Raw genomic sequence first — 23,680 nt, forward strand, 5'->3', positions numbered from 1 at the left:
CTGTCTTGGGCTACAGACTTAGTGACTTAATTCTTTTTTTTTGTTTTGTTTTGTTTTTTAACGTTTATTTATTTTTGAGACAGAGAGAGACAGAGCATGAACGGGGGAGGGGCAGAGAGAGGGAGGGAGACACAGAATCTGAAAACCGGACCAGGCTCTGAGCTGTCAGCACAGAGCCCAACACGGGGCTCGAACTTGCGGACCGCAAGATCATGAGCCGAAGTCGGACGCCTAACTGACTGAGCCGCCCAGGTGCCCCAATGACTTAATTCTTAATAGACATTAAGAATACCACCAATGCCAAAAGAGGCAGGAAAAAAAGCACACAATTTGGAGTTAGACTGCCTATGTTGAGGTCCTAGGTCCTTCATTTACTATGTGATTTTGAAAAGCACTTAGTTGTTTGGAGCACTACTACTTTGGAGCACTACATCTGTATAATAGGAATAAAACAACTATCAGTTGTACCTTCTTCTTAGGTTGGCTGTGATGATTAAATTGTGATGGTGTATATTAAAATATTTTCCTTTTAATTATGATATGGATGTTTTGTTAATATTCATCAGCCCTGAAAAAGGAACTAAACAGGGTCACTCTCTATAATAAATTCCCTTTTATATATTGAAGCTATGTTAACTATTTCTGGTCAAAATCTGTCCAAAGCCTGTTCTGTAAATCTGTGCTCTAATTAACAGAGTGCAAGGAGTGTGATTTAATTTTTCCTTGATGACTCACAATCATAACAAATTCACATTTTTGTCCTCTTTAAGTGGCACAGATATGGTCAAGATTTTCTGGCATCACTGGGTACCATGAGGGCCAGACTCCAGCTGGAGATGGGCAGTTAGGCTTGGTTGGCATCAATTCCAACCCTGATTTTCAGCAGAAATTTACCCTGGAAACACTGCTATCAATTCATGGGCTGGTTGGATGGCATCAATGTCTGCCAGGATTTGCTTCATTACAATCTAAGCCCAGACTTCTGTTTTCAGCCATCATAGAATAACTGATCCTGGACTTGGCCTTTCCACAAAACACAACTATGAAATGTATGTATGAAGGAAGTGTTTTTAGGTCCTGGACAACACATAACACAAGAATGTAATCTTGGGGGACCGACTTAATGACTTAATTCTTAACAGACATTAAGAATACTACCAATGCCAAAACAGGCAGGGAAAAAAGCACACAATTTCGAGTTCCTGAGAGACAGGAACCATCATATCAGCCCCATATTCCCTGGCTTTCTGCCTGAGGGCATTTTTTTGCATTGTGACATAGGAAGCTGGGCCCATGAAGTGGAGCAATGATGGACTTAGAGAGCTGAGGGAGAGAAGTGAGAATTGAAAATGGTTGGAATTTGAGGGGCAGGGAACTGGGAACTATGTAGAAGAGATTCTACAAGTCTATAGGAGGATTACTCACAAGTCTTTAACTGAATGCTGGACCGTACATGTCCATGACACATGCGTAGGTCGGATGGGGTAGCTGTTGCAGGACAGAGCTGAGCATAGGCCAGTGACTATGAACTTCCAGCCCAGTCAGACTGTAAACCTTCCTGATTACCTCAGCATTTAATTTCCACAAAGAACTACACCAAAGAGTGGAAGCATATGCTAGGACTAAAACAAATCTGAACAGACCCTTCTCAGAAGAACAGAACCAATCTTGACAGGATCAAAAGCATCTGTCAGTAATTTAGTTATCTGCCACAACAAAACTCAGAATCCTAACAGGTCACAACATAATACAGAGTCCCTACAATGTATCATCCACAAAAGTTAGCATAGGATTTAAAACTGCTAGGTATAAGAAGAAACAGAAATGTGACCTATGAAGATGTAAACAAAACAAAACCAACCAACCCCAATAATAGACCCAGAGCAAACCCAGATGTTGGAATTATCAGAGGACTCTAAAAGGTCATTATAGATGTGCTCAAAGATGGAAAGGAAAAGATGTATACAGGGAGTGAATAGATGAAGAAATGTGTTTAGAGACATGGAAACTATTAAAAAACCCTACCAAATTCAAGTATCTGAAATAATTCACTGGATGGGCTTACCAACAGATTGTGGAGACTACAGAAGAAAAGGCAGTAAATATGAAGATAGATCAACAAAAAATATCCAGTGTGAAGAATACAGAGAAAAACTATTTTAAGATATACACAGAGCTTTAATAAGAGTACGAGCATGTAGTACAATAATGTCAAGTTACTCCAGAAGGAGAGGAGAATGAGTTTGGGGCAGAAAAAAAATATTTAAAGCAATTATGGTTAAAAATGTCCTAGTTTTGATAAAAATCACCAGCCAATATTCAAAGAATCTCAATGAATCCCAAGCAGGTTAAATGTAAAAAAAAAAAAAAAACCCAAAAAACCCAAAAAACCATAGGTAGGCCTGTCAGAATAAAACTGCTGAAAGTCAAAGATAAAGAGAAAAACCTGAGAGGCAGCCAAGAGAGAAGATACATTACATAAAGAGAAGAACGATACGAATAACGTCTGATTTCTCATCAGAAACAATCGTGGCTGAAGACAATGAATGACATCTTTTTAAAGTACTGAAAGGAAAAACCCATACCTGTCAATCCTGAATTTTATACCTAGCAAAAATATCCTTTAAAAATGAATGAAATAGTTGTATGGAAACCAATTTGACAGTAAGTTATAATAAAAAAAAAAAAGAAATAATGGAAACTCAGGTGATTCATTCTACAACCCAAAAATACTCATATAAAAATGATAATACTGTAATATTTTATAAAATAATAAAGGTAAATAAAAATAAACAAAAAAATGAATGAAATAATAATATTTTCAGATAAATTAAAACTGGCAGAATATGCTGCTAGCAGACACGCAACACAAGAAAGGTTAAAGGAAGTGCTTAGAATGAAGGGAAATGGGTAGAGATGGAAACTGGAATTTGTAGGAAGAATACATAGGATGAGAACTATATTTGGTAAACATACAGTAAATATAAAGACATTTGTTCCCTTAATTTCTTTAAAACACAATTGACTATTTACAGTAGAAATAATACTATATTATGGGTTTTATTATGTGTGTAGAAGTAAAATATTTGACAACATAAAGGTCAAAGGGATTGTACATGGTATTATTCTGCTGAACAGCACAGATTAAGTCCTGCTTAAAAGGAACACCATGAATGCTATTATTATGTTGCTATCGCTTTCCATAGGAAGAATTTTTGTTACTACTTCTAGATGTGTCACTTATATTACTAATAAATTTTGCTTCCACACTCAACAACTATTAAAAAACCCCACAGATTTCCATTTATATGGAAAATATTAATAACTTCTCCAGTCCTATAAGAAAGTTTTCAGGCTAATTATAATACAGCATTAATGGTAAAGAATGTGGGCTTACAAGTGAATAGAAATCACTTCAAGTTTGCTATTTTCAAAACTAAAAATTAAAAGCTGTCATGAGCTTTGTACTTTGGTTTGAATATTTAAACTTCAAATTTACCTGGATTCCAGTTTCATCGAGAATAAATGCATTTATAAAATAATCATTTATTCATCTTACAAAATGCATTATCAGTTAAGTTTCACATAATCAAAGCTAGCCGTAACAGTTTTATGCATTAGACTACAAAATTATCATACTATGAATAGCTGAAGTGTATTATCATACATGAAATCCTTATTTATCATGAATCAACTTGTAGCAGAGGTCAAAACTGAAATCTTCAGGGACACCTATTAAGCTCAAAGCTCTAATCACACTTCACTGTCTTTCTGGATAACTGTTCTTTTTCTCTGCAGGTTCAGCCGAGGTAAGGTCTAAATTGCGTACAGTTCAAAACCCTTTTGGGAAATTCCACATCTATTAGGGTGTCTTAGTATTTTGGCATTTTGAGGATTTAAAAAAATGGAATCGTGTGAAAAAATTTGTGAGTCAATTATATCGAAGGTACTGTAAGACAAGTTATTTTAAAACCCTTAAAATGACAAGGACATGGACTAGTAGAACCAAACACATGTGTGAACTATAAAGAATTTTAGGCAAAAGAGTCAGAGTGGAGTGGTTTTAGTGAAGCAGTGGGCTCCCACTCAACTCAAGAGTACCTTTAGTTATTTTGTTTAAATGACCAAAATCTCATTCACATTTTTAATTCACGTTCACTAGAATAAGTTGGTAGGTTGCTAAAAATGAATTGATAATTATAACAATTTTCCAGTGAAACAACAGTTTGTGGGCGAAGAGTGAACGAAATCTTGCTAATTAATATATACCTTAATATAACACTCAAGCTGCTTAAAATTTAGTGATAATTCCATTCTTTTAGAAATTAAAATTCTTTCAGTTTCTAAATAATCTTTTTTATTTCCTAAATATTTTAAGTGGCTTTCATTAAAGATGAGTCTACTTTTCAAAATCAATCAAGTAGTAAATGAGTCATACTTATCTTAATAAAATATTCTTTCTACATGGCCAAATAAAATGAAAAGGAAGAAACATGTATTACTGGCCAAATATTTTTTGCTTATGTGATATGAGAATGTCTTGTAAACTACTTTCTCCTAAATGGCAGAAAGCTTTTCAAAGGACCTAGTCAATAAAAGCACAACACAGCACTGACCAGTAGGATTCAAAATGTACACAACACTGGTCTTTTCTAGTTTAAAACACCATACATTTTTTTTCGGAAGCCCTTATCTAAAAAGTCAGTCAGGATTAAGGAAATTGGGTAAAATGATCCTTTAAAATCATGCGTATATATAATTCAGACAAAGAGGCTAACCCAGGGAGTGTTCCTGGTGAAGCACTTCAGTGATGAGTGCCGCAGATAGTGTGTGCATTCTTTAACTTGTTAAGGCATCAAAAGAAGTAATCGATCTTTAAGATGAAATTAACTTCAGTGACCTACAGTGCTAAAATACAACTGGAAATACTAGAGATTAGGAGTTAACTGATAGTATCATAGACTTGGCAACTTGAAAAAAAGTCAGACTGAAGGAACCACTGATGCCTGTGATACTGTAGCATCCTGGAGATTCATAACCAGTACTTGCCTGGGGTCTTTCTGAATGCTGTCTATCGACGGGGATCTTGTGGTGCCATCATCAGCTGGCGCTGCGTGCTGAAGCCTGTTATAATTGCACTCTTGCACTCGGTATTGTATTGGCCTGTAGGGCTCCGCGTAGGTAGCTGTTGTGTTCAGAGCATAATTATTTCTTTGGTATGTAAGGGTGCTTCGCTGGCTGGATGTCCTTTGCAGATTTCCAACACCTACTAGAAAGTCAACATTTTTCAAAAGATTAGTATACTTTCCACAAGGTGGTACTTTTCCAAGGAAAACTATTTTTAAGAAAGATTATAGTCTAACAATTATGTAAATTGCTTTATAGATTTTTACTAGTATTTCCAATGTAGATTTTAGGTTTTACCAATCTAGCTTATCAAGGCTAAAGAAGGCACTTAGATTTTTAATATACACAAACTATGTCAATTTTATTAACAGAAAAGAGCAAAAATAAAACTATAAATCTGCCTACATGATTGATCTTACTATGTTTAATAAGATTTTGTAACAAAAATGCAAGCAAGGGGCGGCGCCTGGGTGGCTCAGTTGGTTGAGTATCCAACTTAATTTCGGCTCAGGTCACGATTGCATAGTTCGTGGGATGGAGCCCTACATGCGGCTCTGTGCTGACAGCACGAAGCCTGCTTGGGATTCTCTCCCTCCCTCTGTCTCTCAAAATACTAAACTTAAAGAAAAAAAAAAAAGTGCAAGAGAGATATAGGAAAAGAATTAAACTATTCCAAGAAATAAATGGCAAAATGCCATAATTTTACTTAGCAATAAAAAGCAATTATTCAAACCTGTAGATAATTGAGATGGTCAAACTGAACACTTAGTGTACACAGGTTACTTATTTTGATACACATTTTATTTATAGAACTTTGGATTTTGATAATATTGGAAAATTTATTTCGTAAGAAGGCTGATACATCAAATTCTTCTCTAGGTACCCTCTTAAATTTTTGCATGAGGCTATATATAGAGGTATTGTACACTGCATATAACATTTCTTTCTTAATTATTACAGAAGCTATTTCTCCAATAATTGCAGACATGTTCTTCTCCCAATTAAAAGATTTTAATAACATTGTTTGTTTCTTAATGCTATGAAAGAAATTCCTCGGGAGGAGTTCCCCTCTATTTCTAGACAGGAGGCTGAATCACTAATCATTTAAAAAAGCCAATTAGAACTTTAAAAAAATTCCTTAATTTAGAGAACATAACAAGTGAAATATTTCTTGACTGATATCTATTAAAAATCGGTACATTCTATTAGAAGAAAAATCCTGCAGTAAACCAAACTGTCAGTTTTTGGCAAAGAACCAATTCAAATATAGTCTTCTCCCTCTTGGTATTCTGGGAGGCATGCAGCCTAGAATGGTGCCTTGATGTGTTATCATTGTGGGCATGTTCATTTGTGGGCATGTTCATAGATGCACTATCTCTTAAAAAAAAAAAAAAAAAAAAGAGAAGAAAAGGCCTCTTGGGATTCCATGAACCAGGCCGGCAGCACAATCTGGCAGCTCACTTGGCCATGGGCCATAGCTTCTGCTCTGTCAGCCAATATGGGATGGCATAAATGTGAGAGTGGGGGTGCAAGGGTGTGATGCACTCATCCCTGTTTTTATAAATGCAGCTACTGTATTCTGCCTCAGACTGAGTCCATCATGAGGACTCGGTCTACATGTTCACATTCCACATGTAGACATTCAGAGGAAATCTAGTATCTGAAGAGGAGTAATACCAAATACACTTGGGATACATACATGCTGAAATAAAGATAGCCAAATAACTCATAAAGGAATCTTCTGTAAATACATATTCCAGGCAACAAAAACCACAAAGAAATATTCCAACTCAGGTTTTCCTTTCTGTATCTAACATGTTTCTAATGCAAGGAGTCATACGTGTAGCTCTACAAACTTATTTGTGAATTAACAAACTAATCACTGCATTCATTGATTAGACTAAGGTGAAAATATATCACCTATAAATAGGTACAACTTGAACTTGTGTTGTACTGTTTATTGATCTACTGTGATAGCTGCTTATCTGACAACTGAATGGGCAACATGATTTCATTCTAACAGGGTACCAATCTCAATAAAATCCGTCTGCTCTTGGGCATTGCATTTGGGAAAACCAGCTAAACAGCACTAAGACCCACCTGAGCCTGTGCGATACAATGCTGTCTGTGATCCTTGGAGCTCCACGGTCCCGTGGTTTGGGCTGCGGTACACGGGGCTGTAGTAGGTCCTCCCCTCATATATAGGAGTGATGTGCAAGTCAGGAGACACAGCTGAACGAAGGTCTTGCCCAAGCTGGCTGTGCTGACTAGCGTAGGAACTCCGTAAGCCTAGAGGCAGGAAAATTACATCATTAAGAAATTGAGAAAATTGTGGAGAGGTTAAAAGACTTAATTAATAGGATCTAACCAATAGGACCCGATGTTAAGACTAAACACTAGACCTGGTGAACTTTACAAGAGAAGGATGCCAGCTATGAAAGGGATGTTATATACATTTTTTTGAGTTAAACTTTCTCTTGGCAGCAAAATAAAGGTAAATTTTGTAAGAAAAAATTATTGTGTGGTTTGATACTCTGAAATTCATTCCCCAACTGTAAGCTATTTTATGGTGGTGACCAAAGAGAGAATGCCCTCTTCTGTGGTTACATGATTTTCACAGTTAAAACATAAAAACAATGGTTCATGTCATTCTCTTTTCCTGCTCTGCAGAACTGGACAACCATCTCTTTGGGGGCAGGGCCCACCATGTCCCACGCCTCTTTAAACCTCAACATCTAAGACAATGCCTATGTAATAGTGCTTAGTGAAGGCTGAGATTCAAGAACACTTCTGAAATATATCTCTCAATTCACCCATGATTTTTCAGTAAAACATGAAATTTTATGTTACAAAATTTGGAATATTATCAATGAAGCAATAACATTTATTTAGTATTATGAGGTATTATTTTACTATTTGTTATCACTATATTTTTCCTTTTTAAAAAAAACAAACATAGCTGTTTTTGCAGGAACCCACATACCAGATTCTTGTTTACCTTCTTTCTAGTGCAAAGGAAAAATACAAAGTTAGTACATTAACATTAGATCATTTGAAATATTCTTTCATTCAAATTGCTAATAACCAAAGTTTACACATGGGATTTGTGATAAAAAAAAAAGTACAGTTCAAACTCAAACATTTTATTTGCTTAAAGAAAGTGAATTAGTACATTCTATATTAGGATGCTCAGAAGTTTGTGATCTGTCATCACTAGTAAGGAAAATCTGTCACTAGGTAAGAATAGTAACTAAGGTTACATTCCAAATATGAGTAAGAGAAAGCACAAACATATCTGAAGTCAGCACTTACTTCCTTTTAAAAAGATTGCAAATAATTAACACAGTAACTAATTACAAAAAGATAGGTTCATTCATATCCTATTAGCTCAGTTAATCATATCACAACAAAAAGCAAATGGGCCCGAGTATGAGTGATAATGTTGCTTAGTGAGGAGTGGCAAGAAAGTTTAATACGTAGAGCTCCTGAAATGAATGATTATTACCTACCCTGGACAGCAAGGTGACATGGTAAGAAACTAAATGAACCAATGTGGGCATTAGCTACTGCTCTCCACTTGCCAAAATGAAGATCAGAGGCTTAAACAATTATGTAGTTGGGAGATTCTCCAGCCAAACTTCATTTCAAAACCAAGGAAACTGAGAGCCCAAAAGGAAATGTGATTCATCCCCATCAGAAAACTACCTCCTGGTAGGGCTGAGAGGAACCCAACACTGGACACAGTGAACCCTCCGGGTTCAATAAGACGTGGTGCGAGAGATCTGGAACTCGATAGAGCCCTCTGCGTTCACACAGAATTAAAGGGCAAGTTTAGCCCACCAGGGGTCCATGGAAGCCAATGTAACTCTAAAGATGATACCATGATTGTTATCGTAAAGTTCTCATTTGGAGATTTCAGCTTTTCATTCACTGGCAGATTTCTCATTCTTCTTAGCAGAGGATAAGCTCCATTTCTTTATGGGATGCATTTTGAATGAAAGTGCAGGCATTGCATTTGTTAATGGTGATATAAAGTGGGCAGGTAAATGTACCTGGTCCTTGGTAATCTTTTCAATACAAGGTGCTATTTTAACACTCAATAAAGCCACAAATACTTGTGATTTGCTGTGATACTCTGTAGATCACTCAACACTTGGGCACAAACAAGCTGAGCAATGAATGCTCATGAAGTTGGCTGAACAGCCATGCCCTCAAACAAAGCATTTTGCACATAATCAGAATGTTATATTCTCACTATGCAAGAATCTGGCTGGATTCTTCACTGGAAACCATGCTATATGATATGATTTATAAATATTTGCAAGTATTTACTATAATTTCATGGGAAAGGAAACCAAATGAGCTTGTTGAGAACCATAAAAAGTATCCAGCAACTATTCACTTGTTATAAGATTATTAGTGAGATGAAATTGCTATATGTGACAGACTGAAATGGGAAATAAAAGCCTTAGAATTATAGTGAAATGAACATTTCATTTATAAATGTTCATTTCACTATAATTCTAAGGGTTTTATTTCGTGAGTAACATAATCTTTGTGAGTAACGTAACAGTGATGGCTACTAATTTTGTTCACCTGCTCATGCATGCAAACAAAACACACAGTCTTACAGATTTACATTTAAAAAATTATAAAATTACATAGCCTCCATAGATTAAGTAAAATGATTAAGTGTAGAAAGTCCACTGTAACTTAGTGTCTTTTAAACTGCAAGATAAGTAAATATGTTCCATAACTGTTATTAGAAATAACTTTTCCAGAAGCATTTATGCAAATTTTTTATAACCTTATCTCCCCCTCCAAATAATGGAAAATGCTGATCTACAAAATTATTTATCTAACCAATAGTTTCTATTTGCAATTCCACAAATACACATTAGTTTACCTATTACAATGACATATTCCCTTTGATTTAAAATCTTTATATTTAAGACATTGCAAATAAACATAAATTTATCTCCCAAATAGTATTCTTTATATTCTCAAAATTTTTCTTGACATGCTATGATTTTACTGAAATGAGTATTTTAGGGCAGAGATATTTTTCTGTTGTAGGAAGTAATTTATACACATATTGTATCATCACTTAAATTATGATCACCAAATATCCAAGTGTCTGAATCTACTAGAAAATATTGCTTCAGGCTTATCAATTAACAGGTTATTAATCCTTTGAGATCAAGAACCATAATAAATATCATGATAAGCACATGGCTTTTGGAAGTAAGAATGAAAGAAAGGAATTCACAAATTAGGATCCACATTCAGAATAAGCAGGCAGGAGACAATGGGAAGGCAGAGCTTTCCTAGAACCTTTATAAGGACACCCTTTGCTTCTTTTAAAGACTGTAGTAGATTAGGGCAAAAAATCTGTGATAGGCTAGCTCTAAACATAAAGTCTAATTTCACCTGTGATGGCAGAAGACAGGCTTTGTAGACCAAAGAAGATCATCCCTCTCAGGGTTAAACATAGAGACAGTAATTGATGTGCTCACTTCCTTCCTGGGTTTCCACTTCACTCTACGGCAAACATAGATTTCTGCATAGCTATTCTATACGTACACTGGGGGGAATACAGAAATCCTCAGAACTATTTATCTTTTAAGGTTTCCTTGGGAGACAGAATTTCATAAATGATTCCTACCTCACTTTGCTGCATACTTTCAGAGGCATGCCAGAAAATATCTAAGTCAAGTACACTCCTCTGATGACTGAATGAAAAAGAGGTGGTTTCTCCACTAGGAATTTCTTTTGAGCTCAAAATCTAGTTCAATATGAATTCTTCATGCAAAATTATTCAACTAGAAAATACCTTTCCCAGAAGCCATAAGGAAATGATATTAATTTTGCTATACAAAATATTAAAAACTTCTATAAATAAAAAATACCAAAAACAAAGTCAAAAGACAAGTTACAAAATAGAAAAAATACCCGAGAAGTATATTACTAGAAGCTAATTTACTTCAAGTATAAAAAGCTTTCATAAGTTAAAAATAGACAAAAAACCTAAACTTGTGGTTTGGAGAAAAGAAATAAAAAGGCTGATAAACATGTAAAATCTTCAACATCAGTCATAACTCGATAAAGGGCACTTAAAACAATGAGGTACAGCTTTTAATCTACGACATTGGCAAAGATGAAGCACTCTGACAATATGCAGTGCTAGTGAAGGTTTAGGAGAACAGATATGCTTAAACCTATTGGTGGAAATAGAAATCTGTGCAACTTCCCTGGAAGGCACGAGGTAGGATAGTATTTCTTTAAGAACAAATAAGCACCTAGTTTGATCTAGCAATTCTACTTCAAGAAATGGATCCCACAGTTATCTTAGTATCTACGTGCAAATATGCAAGACCAATACAGAACTAGCTACATACACGTTACATTGTTGTCTCTAATGCCTAAATATGAAAAAACCTAAATGTTAATAAGGAAGAGATAAATTATAATACATCTATAAAAATAGGGTCCTAGGCATCTATTGGCAGAATGGAGCTCTCAGACATATTAAAAAAGAAGATATACATATATATTATACATATTTACATGGTATAAGATATATACAATATATAAATATATAATAGAATCCCATCAGTATAAAACACAGTGAGTGCACATCTGTAATACATACATATGTAAACACACATTCTTTAATTTTTTTTTTTTACCATTGTGTACATGTTAAAAATGTATTTTAAAACACTAACTAAGGATAAATTTCATTTTGATAAAAAGAACAATGCCTATACATTAGGTGGGAAACCCTCCATGAAAATACCCTGGAGGAAATGGCTATAATATCAGGCACCTTGCTGGTGTCTTTCTGACTTAATCCGAATGGCATTTGAAGGTAATCATAAGAGCTTTGTGCATTTCCCACTGGGATGCTAAAATCAAGGCAGTAGGTGAGAAAAATCCATATTCTGTATCATTAAAGCATTTCTTTTAAAAAAGCTAAATATTTCAAGAGATATTCTGATACCATTTTTTAACATAACTTAGAGGTTTGGATATAGGTAGGCCTACCTGGTGAACAATTTTTCATTAAAAAAAAAAAAAAACAAGCAACCCCCCACAAACCCCAACAAACAGCTTAGAATTCCAATCAATGTTTCTAAATGCAAAAAAAGTACTTTTTATATCCTAATATTGGGAGGGGGAAAATGCATTCATTGCAAAAGATTTCTGGTTGATATAAATGTATATATAGTTTCATGCATTAAGAATTATAGAGCCTGAAAGACAAGTCAGCCTGAAGTCAGCAGTATAAATTTTGAGATAAAACTATAAGCTTTTTCCACTTTATCATGCTCTGTTTCGGTGACGACTGCACAGAAGATTTCCTCACCGGGCTTTATGTAGTGCTGTCACCTTGAACTCACCTGTCAGGCTGTCTGGCCGAGGTGGAACCATCCTTTCGTAAATTTCATACTGCTGCTGTCCAAATTGTTCCATGTCGTGAACAGTCCTTTGCAGTGAAGGTCCCAGATGTTGTGGTACGGCAGTCATCCCTGAGCGTTTGGGGGACGACGACCCCACCTGGCCTTGGGATGGGGAAGCTACTCGAGTCTGTGCATCCATCAGGGTCAACGGGGACCCTACTCTGGCGGTGGTTTGGTACTGAGGGGTTGGTCCGTTGGGATTGGAGGTCTGCCGGGAGGTGACTGACCCAATCCGACGTACAGCTGTTGGGGACGCAGGTCTCTGTGCAGAGTATGGAGATGCTGCCCGCTGAGCAGGTAATGTGGTTGAGGAATATGCACTGGGGTTCAGTGGTCGGGAGTCTGTCACTGATGGAGAGCCAAATCCACTACCCAGAGAAGTTCTCAGTGACCCCCTTGAAGGAGACACGCCTGTGCTGATAACATAAGAAGGAGACTGTGCTCTAGATGGAACTGAACTAACTCTTCTCATGGCCCGATTGGCTACTGATGGCTGATGAAAGGGGGGGGAAAAAAGAGAACGGGTTTATCCAGGGTTTTGTGTCCACTGTCATTACAGAACAAAATGCACATAGCTCACTACAGAACATGAATTCACTGCTCATTTTAGGCGTCTAAGTTTCTTTCCTTTTTATGCTTTAGAGCTGGATATTAATTTGTCCTTATTGTGCTTCTCTTGGTCTACTTTTTTTTTGGTAGTTTAACCTCTAACTTTTTCCCCCTCAGAATCAGTTAATAACGAGAGATCTGAAGATACTTAATATTCCTTTTTCCTTTGTCTTTATATTTTTTACCCTCTTGCCTATGCATTTTCACAACAGATAAATGTTACATTGCCATTTACAACAACATGGATGGACCTAGAGGGTATAATGCTAAGTGGAGTAAGTTAGAGAAAGACAAATACCATATGATTTCACTCACATGTGGAATTTAAGAAAGAAAACAAATGAAGAAACAAAGAAAAAAGAAACAGAGGAATAAAAAACCAGATCCTTAAATACAGAGAACAAACTGGGAGTTGCCAGAGGGGAGGTGGATGGGGGGATGGATGAAACAGATAAAGGGAATTAGGGAAACACTTATAATGATGAGCACAGAGTAATATACAGAATTGTTGAATCAGTACACTGTACACAATTAAAAAAATGCTGTATTGCAAGTGTAAAGCGTCACTGGATCAATGTATTTATTTTGTTCCCTGTGAGTCAATGTTTTTGGCCATGGTAAGGCATTTGTGTAAAACAAAACAAAATTTGAATGTACCAATCTAAATGTAGCTAGAGGAGTGTCTATAATTTTTTTGTCCTTATGGGTTGGCCCCATTTATGAAAGGAATGTGATCAAATGTGGAATAAATGAATGTCTGGATAGGGCCTGGGGTCCAAAGCACTCCTCTGTGTATCTATTCTCAAGGGACAGCTCAGTTGCACAGGTTGCCCCCTTGCAACCTAACTCTTCAGCTCTAGGAACAAAATCAACTTACCTTAAGTTAAAAAAAAAGAAAAGAAAAGAAAAAAGAGGTAACATGACCACTTCTAGGGAGATGAACAAATGTCTGTAGTTAAGATAATTATTCAAAAGTGTGACTTCAAACCAGCTGACATAAAAATTCACCTAAGCCGATTAACTCCTGTAAACAGTCTAAAGCTTCTCACACTTTCCCATCAAAGCATCCCTCATGCACTAGGAATATGATGATTGGAGAAGAAAAAAATAACATGCACTCTATTTTCGTTTGTTTTAATATAGAGATGTTTCTCAATACTTAAAAATCTCTTCTAAACTGTTGAGCCAAAGTGCCAAAGTCCTCTCCTGTTTCTCCTTTGGCACTGGGAAGCCTGGCCCATGGTAGTGTTACCTTCAGGGCTTCCTCTACAACATTATGAGAGGATTAGTGTCTGCCTAACTTCTTGATCATCTTGGCATTTTTCAGTTCCAGAGAAATCACTGGGTACTTCGACAGACTGTTATCCCCGCTGGTTACTACCACTCAGGATCCTACTGCTTCCATGAATTTTGGTACATGCTGGTGGATCGAAGTCCGTGAAGTGGCAGTGAATACGGGAGCTAAGGAGGTTTTACAAGTACATACACAGGCAATCTTTTTTTGACAAACAAGTGAGAAAACCCTAACTTAACAGAATGCCTACACTTCTAAACAACTTTCTATAGGCAAGAGTATCTATATTCTAACAAATAAATGTGATTTCAGGGAACAATTCCAAAGATGAAGGCAAAGCATTTTGATTACAACAGGCCAGTGCCATTTTATTCAGGTGTGGGAATAGTGTTCTACCCTCTAGGACTCTTTAGAACATATTGTAGCTCTAGTATTTTTAGAAACACATAATACCTAAGGCACTGCAACATTCTACCTAGTTTTCTAATACTCCCCCCACCCCACCAATATTCTTCCTCTCATGCCAAACTTGCTTCCTCTAGAAGAATTACTCTCCTATATCTGGAATTTATTAGAATTTACTGATACAAGCTAATAATTCCTAAATGTTCTTTTTACTATCACAGACTCTAATAACGTTAAATTGATTTCGCTACTTTGTCCATTCTATAAAATCAATCCAGAAAGAATACTTATGACAGATATTCAATTAGGGGGGTTATTTCGTCACTAGGATCTTGATGTTCTTGGCTTACCTGAACCAGTGTTTGTCCTTCAGCTCTTGAATTCCTCACCAAATGGTTATTAGTTGATCCTAGAAATGAATGCTGTGGTCTATTATCTGCTTTACTCAAATTCTGGCTGTTATGGAAACTCCCTGCTTCCTGGTATCCACTGTCAGAATAAGAATTCATTTGTGTTGAACTTCTTGAGTTACCCAATGATCCTGCAGGAATGAAACCAGCAGGAAACACCTTTACTTTACACTTCGGATGCTCATTTTCAAAAAGCGTATATGAAAACCAAATCAAATACTTAAAAGATAATACAACAGACCCTCACTTTCATGGAGAGATGTCTGCTCTGGTGAGTAGAGGGTCCCTTGTTCTGGCTCTGTCCTGATGAGATAGTTGTTGGGATGGACAGCGTCAGAAACTCTAGGTTTGTTTACACCAGTATTTGGCACATCTGTAAGAAGAGAAGTTTAAACAGCGAAATCTAATGACAGTATTACATAAAAACTTGCTAAAAAAAGGTTCAGATATTTGTACCTTCTTATAATCTATATGTTAATAAAAGAGTATTTTCATTGTAAACTGCACAATGATTTACTCTTTTCTATATGGAAGTGTTCCATATACCCGTTTTATTAATATGTTTTCCTAAATTTCATGAAAGTTGTTCATCCTGATTACCACCCCAAGTGAACTTACAAACTATGTTAAATTAAAATCTGAAAACTGACCTTGTTCCTCGTTCCTCCTTGGAAAACTCACCACTCAGGTGACATCCTCCAAGAGGACTAACAAACTCAGAACAGTAGCCAAGTGTTTAATAAAAGGTCCTCCATACCTCCAAACTTTTGAAATAAAAACTTGCATGGTGTTCACATTACTGAGTTTGGTAATGAAACCTCTGAAGGTAGAACTAGGCTTTTCTATCATATTTCATGTTATCTATAATCAGTGGAACTCAGTATGGAGTTTTCAGATTTACAAATGATGGAAACTTTAATTTTTTATCCATTTGCTTATCTTACTTGTATGTAGTCTCTTTCCAAACGAATACAGACAAATCTAACCTGATCCTTGTTTTCTCTAGCCAAATCAGTCTCTTCCATGATCTTATTTTCCTTCCAACTGTACCATTGTGCCATCTTGAACTTAAAAACAAAACTATTTACCTCCTTCCCTATTCCTGCTTTTTTTTGTATGCTACAGCATACAAATCGAGGTGGTATAATTACACTGCCTGTCCCCATTTCCATTCATATATGACCTCTTTTCTCCATTACCTTCAAAATATATTAGCCCATGTTATGATTATCTTCACAACTCTGTCTTTCCTCAAATTTAACTCTCAGGTTGCTAGTAAACATTTTTTCCAGGAATGCCGGCTTCACTATCTCTTCAAAGATTTATATGAAGTCTGTATCACACTCCGAGTCCAACACAGAGTCCTAAGGATTTCAATGTCTTCATTTGTTTTTCCTTTCTGACTTTCTTCCTTTAGCTATTTTTTAAGGCCCTAACTATGCAGCTATGTGAAAAGACAGGTGTGTGTGTAAGAGAGAAAGAGAGGGAGTGCCTGGGGAAAAGTAGCTTCAGAAAAATTTCCTTAAGGAAGTAATATCTTACCACAGGAGGCCAACTTGCCCCTTCTTTACTACACTTATACCTCCCTCCCCTAGAACATAAGCTCAGCATGATCAGGGACTCTCGTCTGGTATGTTTACTGTTACTTCCTCAGTGCCTAGGATGGTACATTCCACTCAGTAGGTGCCCAGTAAATATGTGTGGAACAAATTCCTAGTAAGAAGAACAACTTCTCTTTACTGAATGCTGATTCATGCCTGGCATAGTGCTGCAGCTTTAAAATGTTCAATAAAGTTTATCTATGTAAAGCGAAGTGAAACTTTTAGGAACTGCTGATCAAGCTAGTTTGGAAAGCAAATACAAGGTTTATAGGAGAGCCGGGAGCCCCACTGCATTCTAAACCTTTAGCTCGACGCTGAATTCAATCCAAGGTTTTGTTTCTTAGCCTCCAGAAAGATTCACTGACATTCTTAATATAGGCTTTTAACGACCTGTCTCCTGATTTATTATTTGACAGGACATTTCTAGGTGGTAGAGTTCTGTGACGGTTCTGAATTCTTAAGCTTGGAATTTCAATAAAGATTACAGATTGTGTATGGTTTCCCTGGTACACACTGAAACATGATCTGAGTCTCCGGCAGGCTGATGATCCTGAAGAGTGATCTGCTTCATTTGTAAGTCTTGCGTTACAAGTTCCAGGGTTCCACACGCTCTTATATAGCACTTCTTGACGGAATTTTACGCAGGACTGAGTAAAATATGTAGTTTGCTAGGCTACTAGAGTTTTCTGTAGAACTGGAGTGCCTGGGAATAGCAATGCAAGGGTCGGCCTGAAGGCAGGGCTGTGCTGCAGTCCACCGGGGCTTTGTTTGTCCAAATGAAGCCCAGAGACATTGACTACGAAACGGCAGCAGACATGGAAGCACCCCTGCGGTAGCTCCAAGACTTCTCATACATGGAAAGGGTACCGTTTTTCAAAAGGAAGAGAGGTTTAGATAGTTCTTAGCTTCAGGTTTAGTACGAGATAAAACGTGGGACGCCAATACATGAAAGCTTTTGGCTTGGAAACACTAGGTGGCATGCAGTGTCAGGATCGGAGAACTTATCACCATGGAAACCGAAACCCATTAGAGTTCCATGTATGCCTCTTCATTTTTAAAAAACTATTAGGAGCTATTATTTAAATAGGAAAAGAGAAAGAGGCACCCTACAAATCTGTACCTCAGCAATTGTGTCTCCTCACCCAGAACATTTTCTCACAAACCATGTGGCAAACAATTGCGCTCATTTAAACTCTTTAAGAGAAGCTATTTAAAATAATCTTGGGGCACTTGGACAGCTCAGTAGGTTGAGCGTCTCTTGATTTCAGCTCAGGTCATGATCCCAGGGTTGTGGGATCTGGCCCTACGTCAGGCTCTGAGCTGAGCATGGGGCCTGCTTGGGATTTTATCTCTCTCTCTCCCTGCCCCTCATCCCCACTTTCTCTAAAAATAAGATAAGTTAAGATAAAATAAATCTTAAATAGAACAAGCACAAATTGTGAGATACAGGATTCTATACTGGTCACCCTAATAAATAAAACTTAACAGAACTAGTATCTTAAAAAAATACAAAAACAAACAAAATAAACAAAATTACCCTGAAAGTAGTATAACCATGTACCCTCTCAATGTTAGTACCTATTTCTTATACTTTGAAATGCAATGCCTCAAACAATATAATATAGAAAAGGACTTTGAGATGGCTAACTAGAGTACTAAAATACTAAATTCCCGTGTCCCCCAAATCCAATTTGAAGATCTAAATAATTAGGTTTAGGGAACAGGATATAAACTTCATTTTAAAGATTTCATTTTTAAGTAATCTATACACCTAACTTGGGGCTTGAACCCACAACCTTGAGATCAAGAGCTGCATACTCCACCAACTGAGACAGCCAAGCACCCCTATTTTTTATGTTTAAGTAAGTTTTAAGAAGTTGATAGATAAATGAGATTAATCTAATATGAAGTACAAAACAACCAAATTTTAAACTACGAATGAGGTCTTCAGTTATTTCTCTATTTCTGTAATGAAGCCCAATGTAATCTACATATGCAAAGACAAAAAGATACTGACATCTTAATCATTAGAAGTTAAATAATTTTCAAAGTTTTACTATTATTTACTATTTTGTTGAAAACTTATAATTCACAAATTATATGCACATATATAAATGTATGTATGCATAGATGTTATACCTAAGGTAAGAAGACCCACTTCCTAATTACTGAATAAAGTATTCGTATTGTAGTATGGTAAAGTTCGAAATTATTATATTTTTAAGTTTATTAATTTTGAGAGAGAGAGCGAGCGAGCTCATGCATGTGCGGGGGAGGGGTAGAGGAGAGAGAGAATTCCAAGCAGGCTCCATGCTGTCAGCGCAGAGCCTGATCTCACAAACCCAGAGATCATGACCTGAGCTGAAATCAAGAGTCAGAGGCTTAACCAACTGAACCACGGAGGCACCCAGGTAAGGCTTGAAATTATTAATTATGCACTATTTGTGCAATCTTACTCTAAAATAAATGTCTTTTTAAAAGTTTATTTATTTGGGGGGGGAGGGGAAGTGGGGGAGGGGCAGAGAGACAGACAACAGAATCCCAAGCAGGTTCTGCATTGTCATTGTGGAGCCTGATGCTGGGCTCAAATTCATGAACCGGGAGATCATGACTTGAGCTGAAGCCAGATGCTTACCCGAAGGAGCCACCCAGGTGTGCCTAAAATGAATGTCTTTTAAAAACACATGCTAGTGGAATAAAAGAAGACACTAGTCAAATTTACCAGATAAACCACAGAGCCTCACAGGATGGGATCACTTCATGCTCATTGCTATAAACTAAAATTAAATAGTTGGCATGGTGTGATTTAGCACAGTCAGAACATGCAACTGAGACATTTTTATGAGCAAAAATGACAAACGGAATGTCAATGCTATTTCTTTAATCTGTGTACTGAAGAACATGTGTTACTTTTTCACAAACATGCTTTGTGGGACATCAGAAATACATTATGGGGCATTTTCAAACCTGAAATTATCATTTTCCATGAGAATACATGTTTAAAAATGTAGAATTTGAACAAGCTTCAAGGTAGAATGAGATAATCTCCCATTTGTGTTTACGACTAGGAGATTATTGGAAACATGGCCCTTCTTGCCTATTACATTTCTTCTGAGTGCTCCAATATCACTTAAAAAAAAAAAAAAAAGGCAATTAACTAGAAAAAGTAGAAGGTTGCAGCTAGGAAAAATATTAGTGGGTAAGGGATAATAATGCTGTAGGGCTATGTAAATCTCATGTATTATCCATCCCATTAAGCTTACAGTGAAAGAGAAAATACAAAGTGTATTATCTTTTCTGTGATGTATGTCCAAAATATACACCAAGTATGCATAAAAATATGCTCAGGAAACAGGGTAAGGTCTCACTAAAGAACTTAAATTACTGAAATTCCTCTGCTTTGTTAATCTATGTGTCTTACTGTTTAGAGTATATGAAACAGAGGTCTATGCTAGGTGTAAAATTACCATGGAAACAGGAACCCAGAGATCAGTAAGGAGATTTTTAGTATATACAACCCTGTAACTAGTCTTTCTTAGTCCAGCATACTGTAACTTTGTGCTAGAATCTCCTTGTTTGTACCTGCTCTGAGTTGCTATGGTGTCTAGAGGTTTGCCCTTGCATAAAAGATAGTGTAATATGAGTTTTTGCAGGACTCCTGTGATGGTTAATAGAATGAATGCAGATGATTTTTTGATGGCTAAGGGAATGGAGTATCTCACTTTTTTTCTAACTCTGGACTGTGAATTGAAGTTAGCCTTCATATTCAGAATGGCAACACTTTATGAAAAATATGAATAGAAAATTTTGTCTTATGGGGACTCAACTTCCTACTTGGCCATGGTACTGTGGCTTCCTGTAGGGCTACAGGCTCAGAAAGGAGTCTATCCACAGAGCTGTAGAAATAGTCCAGTGCCTTCTATGGCTAAGAAGTAAAGCTCTAGGCCAAATTCTGGAAGAGAACACCGATGATGGCCTTGAATACACTTCTCTTCAGTAACTTCTTTGATGTACATGAGTCACTTCTACAGCAGGTAACCCAATTATTGGGGGAAATGACATCATTGGGGAATACTGTTGCACAGTAAAAATGTAAATAGGGCAATGGAAACATGAATCATAAAAACATTCTTTGGTCTATAGAAGACATAGATAGATGTTGACTGATATTTTAAGAATATTACAGATACCCAGAGTTTGTTGACTCAAATATAAATTACTGTGTGTGTGTGTACCTGTACCCACATATGATATCCTTTAAAAGTTGGGCTTTAATGGAAGTAAAAAACTTATGAGAACGGGCAGAAGATCATGTTTACAGAAACTATTTCTAGTCTGGTTCTCGAGTGTATCTAGGTTTCTGGGTCTTATACATGCTTATATTATCTTTTAAACATTAAGAGAAAGACTCCAAAAATTTTACTCATCTAGAAAATGTTGAGTAAAACGTCTTGGAAAGCAGAAACCATTAATGAAGTATCTTCTAGTTCACTTTACACTTTGCTCTAAACATCAATTAATCTGTCTTGAAAGCCACTGTAAAAGCTCATCTGTCTAGATTCAACTTCATGGTTTAAGCAAACTTTGTATCTACATAAGCTGGTATAAAGCACGTTCTTCAATTTCTATAATGACACATCTGTAAAGTATTTTATAGTTTTATATGTCACCAGAGAGATCTTTTGTTCATAATATTGTAAAATTCCTGAATTCCGTTCAGGAATACAAAATGATTAAAAGTATTTTTTAGAAAAAAAAAGGAATTTTTGCAAATAGTCATATTAAAATGAGTATTTATCAAGTATTTTTTTGTCTAGGCATGAATTAAAATACAGGTGTCATACTTACCATAAATAATTTATATCTGTAAGAGGAAAACTAGAAAAACAAGGAGTTTAGAAATGTAAGAATGAAAAGAAGTAGATCATACATGTCAAATTTCCAACACTGAGTTTACAGGTAGGTACTCATGAAAGGCCCTGGGCCTCTTGCTTCCTATAGAGAAAGCTGAAAAAAAAAAAGGATTTGCGGTAATGTCTATGAAAAATAAGTGCTCAAAATCATTCAAATATTTTTCCAAGGACACACTTTATTCCTTAGGGAAAAAGTGTTACCAAATATAAAAGTGGATATATTTCATAGCCGGAGATATAAGATAGATTCTCTCTGTTAAAAAAAAAATTCTTTAAAAAGACCCAGACAAATCTGTAAAGGAGGATATTCACTACCATAAGAAATGAATGGGTCTTCTGAAACTAGGTTTTTCTATAATTTTCTATTGGGTTATCTTTTTTGGTAAAGATTATCAAGATAAACCTAAATGAAGACTGACTTTCTGCCATAAGAATGAAATGTGGAGTTACAGATGATAGCCTGCCTCCTTGATATTTCCCAAAGCAATGACTGTTCACTGAGGAAGTATGGCTCTGTGTGTTGTAGAGATGGTAACAGAAAAGGAGCTTTTAAACTTGATAATTTGTTTTATTTTAGGTAGTTAACAGAACATTTCTTCACATATCACTAAGAGCATGAGAACACTTAAATACTTATTTAATACATTTATATTAAACATGAAAGGTTAGAGGCTAGAACTGGATACGAGATTTTGATACAGTCATAAATCACTGTATTTAAGTCTTTGAGGGATGTATGTAATCCATCCCCATATATTATGTGTAAATGGTGTAGGAATGGTCAGATACATTATTTGCTAAAGTAAAATGCAAATACTCTTATTTGCTCGTTGCCACACATCCATGAACCATGTCCAATACTTTTACTGTAAGTATCTTTCCTGCAGATCACTTTACCATAAGCATTTTCAACAGAAACATTTTCGCTGTTTAATTGGCCATAAGGCAATCTTGCCATAAAAGATAAAAAAAATAAAATAAAAATAACTGGCTGACAATTTGGTTTCTTTTCTCCAGTGATGCACTACTCCTATTTTTATATTACGTAAATCGTAGCCCTCATAATGGTTTGTACCGTGGCGCAGAGGTTTGCACCCACATTTCCCACAGAACTTTGGAACATCTATCAAAAGACATGTGACAATATGCTAAGAACAAACAAGGCTTATCACAGCACAACACAAAATTCAGTTTCAAATACGCATCCTAGCATTTGAAATCTGATGCCTCTCTTAATAAAGAAATTTTAGTGAAAAAAGAAAAAGTGTGATGCCAAACGAGGAGACACATCAACAAGCAAAAAAAAAAAAAAAAAGTGTTTAATACTATCAACAAAATACTTTGAAGACAAATGCTTAGGTACAACCCACAAAATAAAGTCAGTATTGCCATGATTCTACCTTCCACATTTTGAATGTATTCAAATATTTTGTGTTTTGTAGTACTCTTTTACATTTTGCTATTCATTTTTCATGTTTCATTATGTCCTTTGAGTGAATGTCCCTCTTTTGTTTTTCGTGATTTTATCTTTACAGTGCAACTGCCTTATGGCTAGTTACGCTGTGAAAGTGTCTGTGGCTGAGATATGTACAATGAAATTACTTACAATCCACACAAACACAGTGATAAATGTAGAGTTCTAAACTAGCAGAAAGGCTCATGTCCAGCATTTACAGAAAATTTTGCTTAAATTAGGACTCATTTAACAAAATCCCAACTATGTGGAAATACATGTTAAATAGCATCCACTGGCCGAGAAACTCTCTCATCTACCTCAGAGTGGTTTCATTTGTGTCACAGCTAACCTTGGGAGTATGACCAACAGCTGGCTGGCTTTAACATGAGCCACTTTGATGTA

General features: G+C 36.2%; 1 protein-coding gene across 8 annotated transcripts in view; it reads right to left on the reverse strand.

Moving 5' to 3' along the window:
• The window catches only part of PKP4 (plakophilin 4), a 237,356-nt gene that overhangs the window by 42,781 nt on the left and 170,895 nt on the right, over positions 1–23,680 (reverse strand). For 2 of the 8 annotated variants that reach the window (XM_049615605.1, XM_049615609.1), the window contains exons 5-9: positions 15,550–15,681; positions 15,249–15,439; positions 12,531–13,083; positions 7,228–7,416; positions 5,046–5,266 (exon numbers count right to left, since the gene is read on the reverse strand). In XM_049615605.1, coding sequence (XP_049471562.1) covers positions 5,046–5,266; positions 7,228–7,416; positions 12,531–13,083; positions 15,249–15,439; positions 15,550–15,681 — 1,286 coding nt within the window. Of the gene's footprint in view, positions 1–5,045; positions 5,270–7,227; positions 7,417–12,530; positions 13,084–15,248; positions 15,440–15,549; positions 15,682–23,680 lie in introns of all 8 variants that reach the window. The other 6 variants (XM_049615604.1, XM_049615610.1, XM_049615603.1 and 3 more) reach the window with 4 other exon arrangements.

This window comes from Panthera uncia, assembly GCF_023721935.1.
Source record: "Panthera uncia isolate 11264 chromosome C1 unlocalized genomic scaffold, Puncia_PCG_1.0 HiC_scaffold_3, whole genome shotgun sequence".
NCBI classification, from domain to species: Eukaryota; Metazoa; Chordata; class Mammalia; order Carnivora; family Felidae; genus Panthera; species Panthera uncia.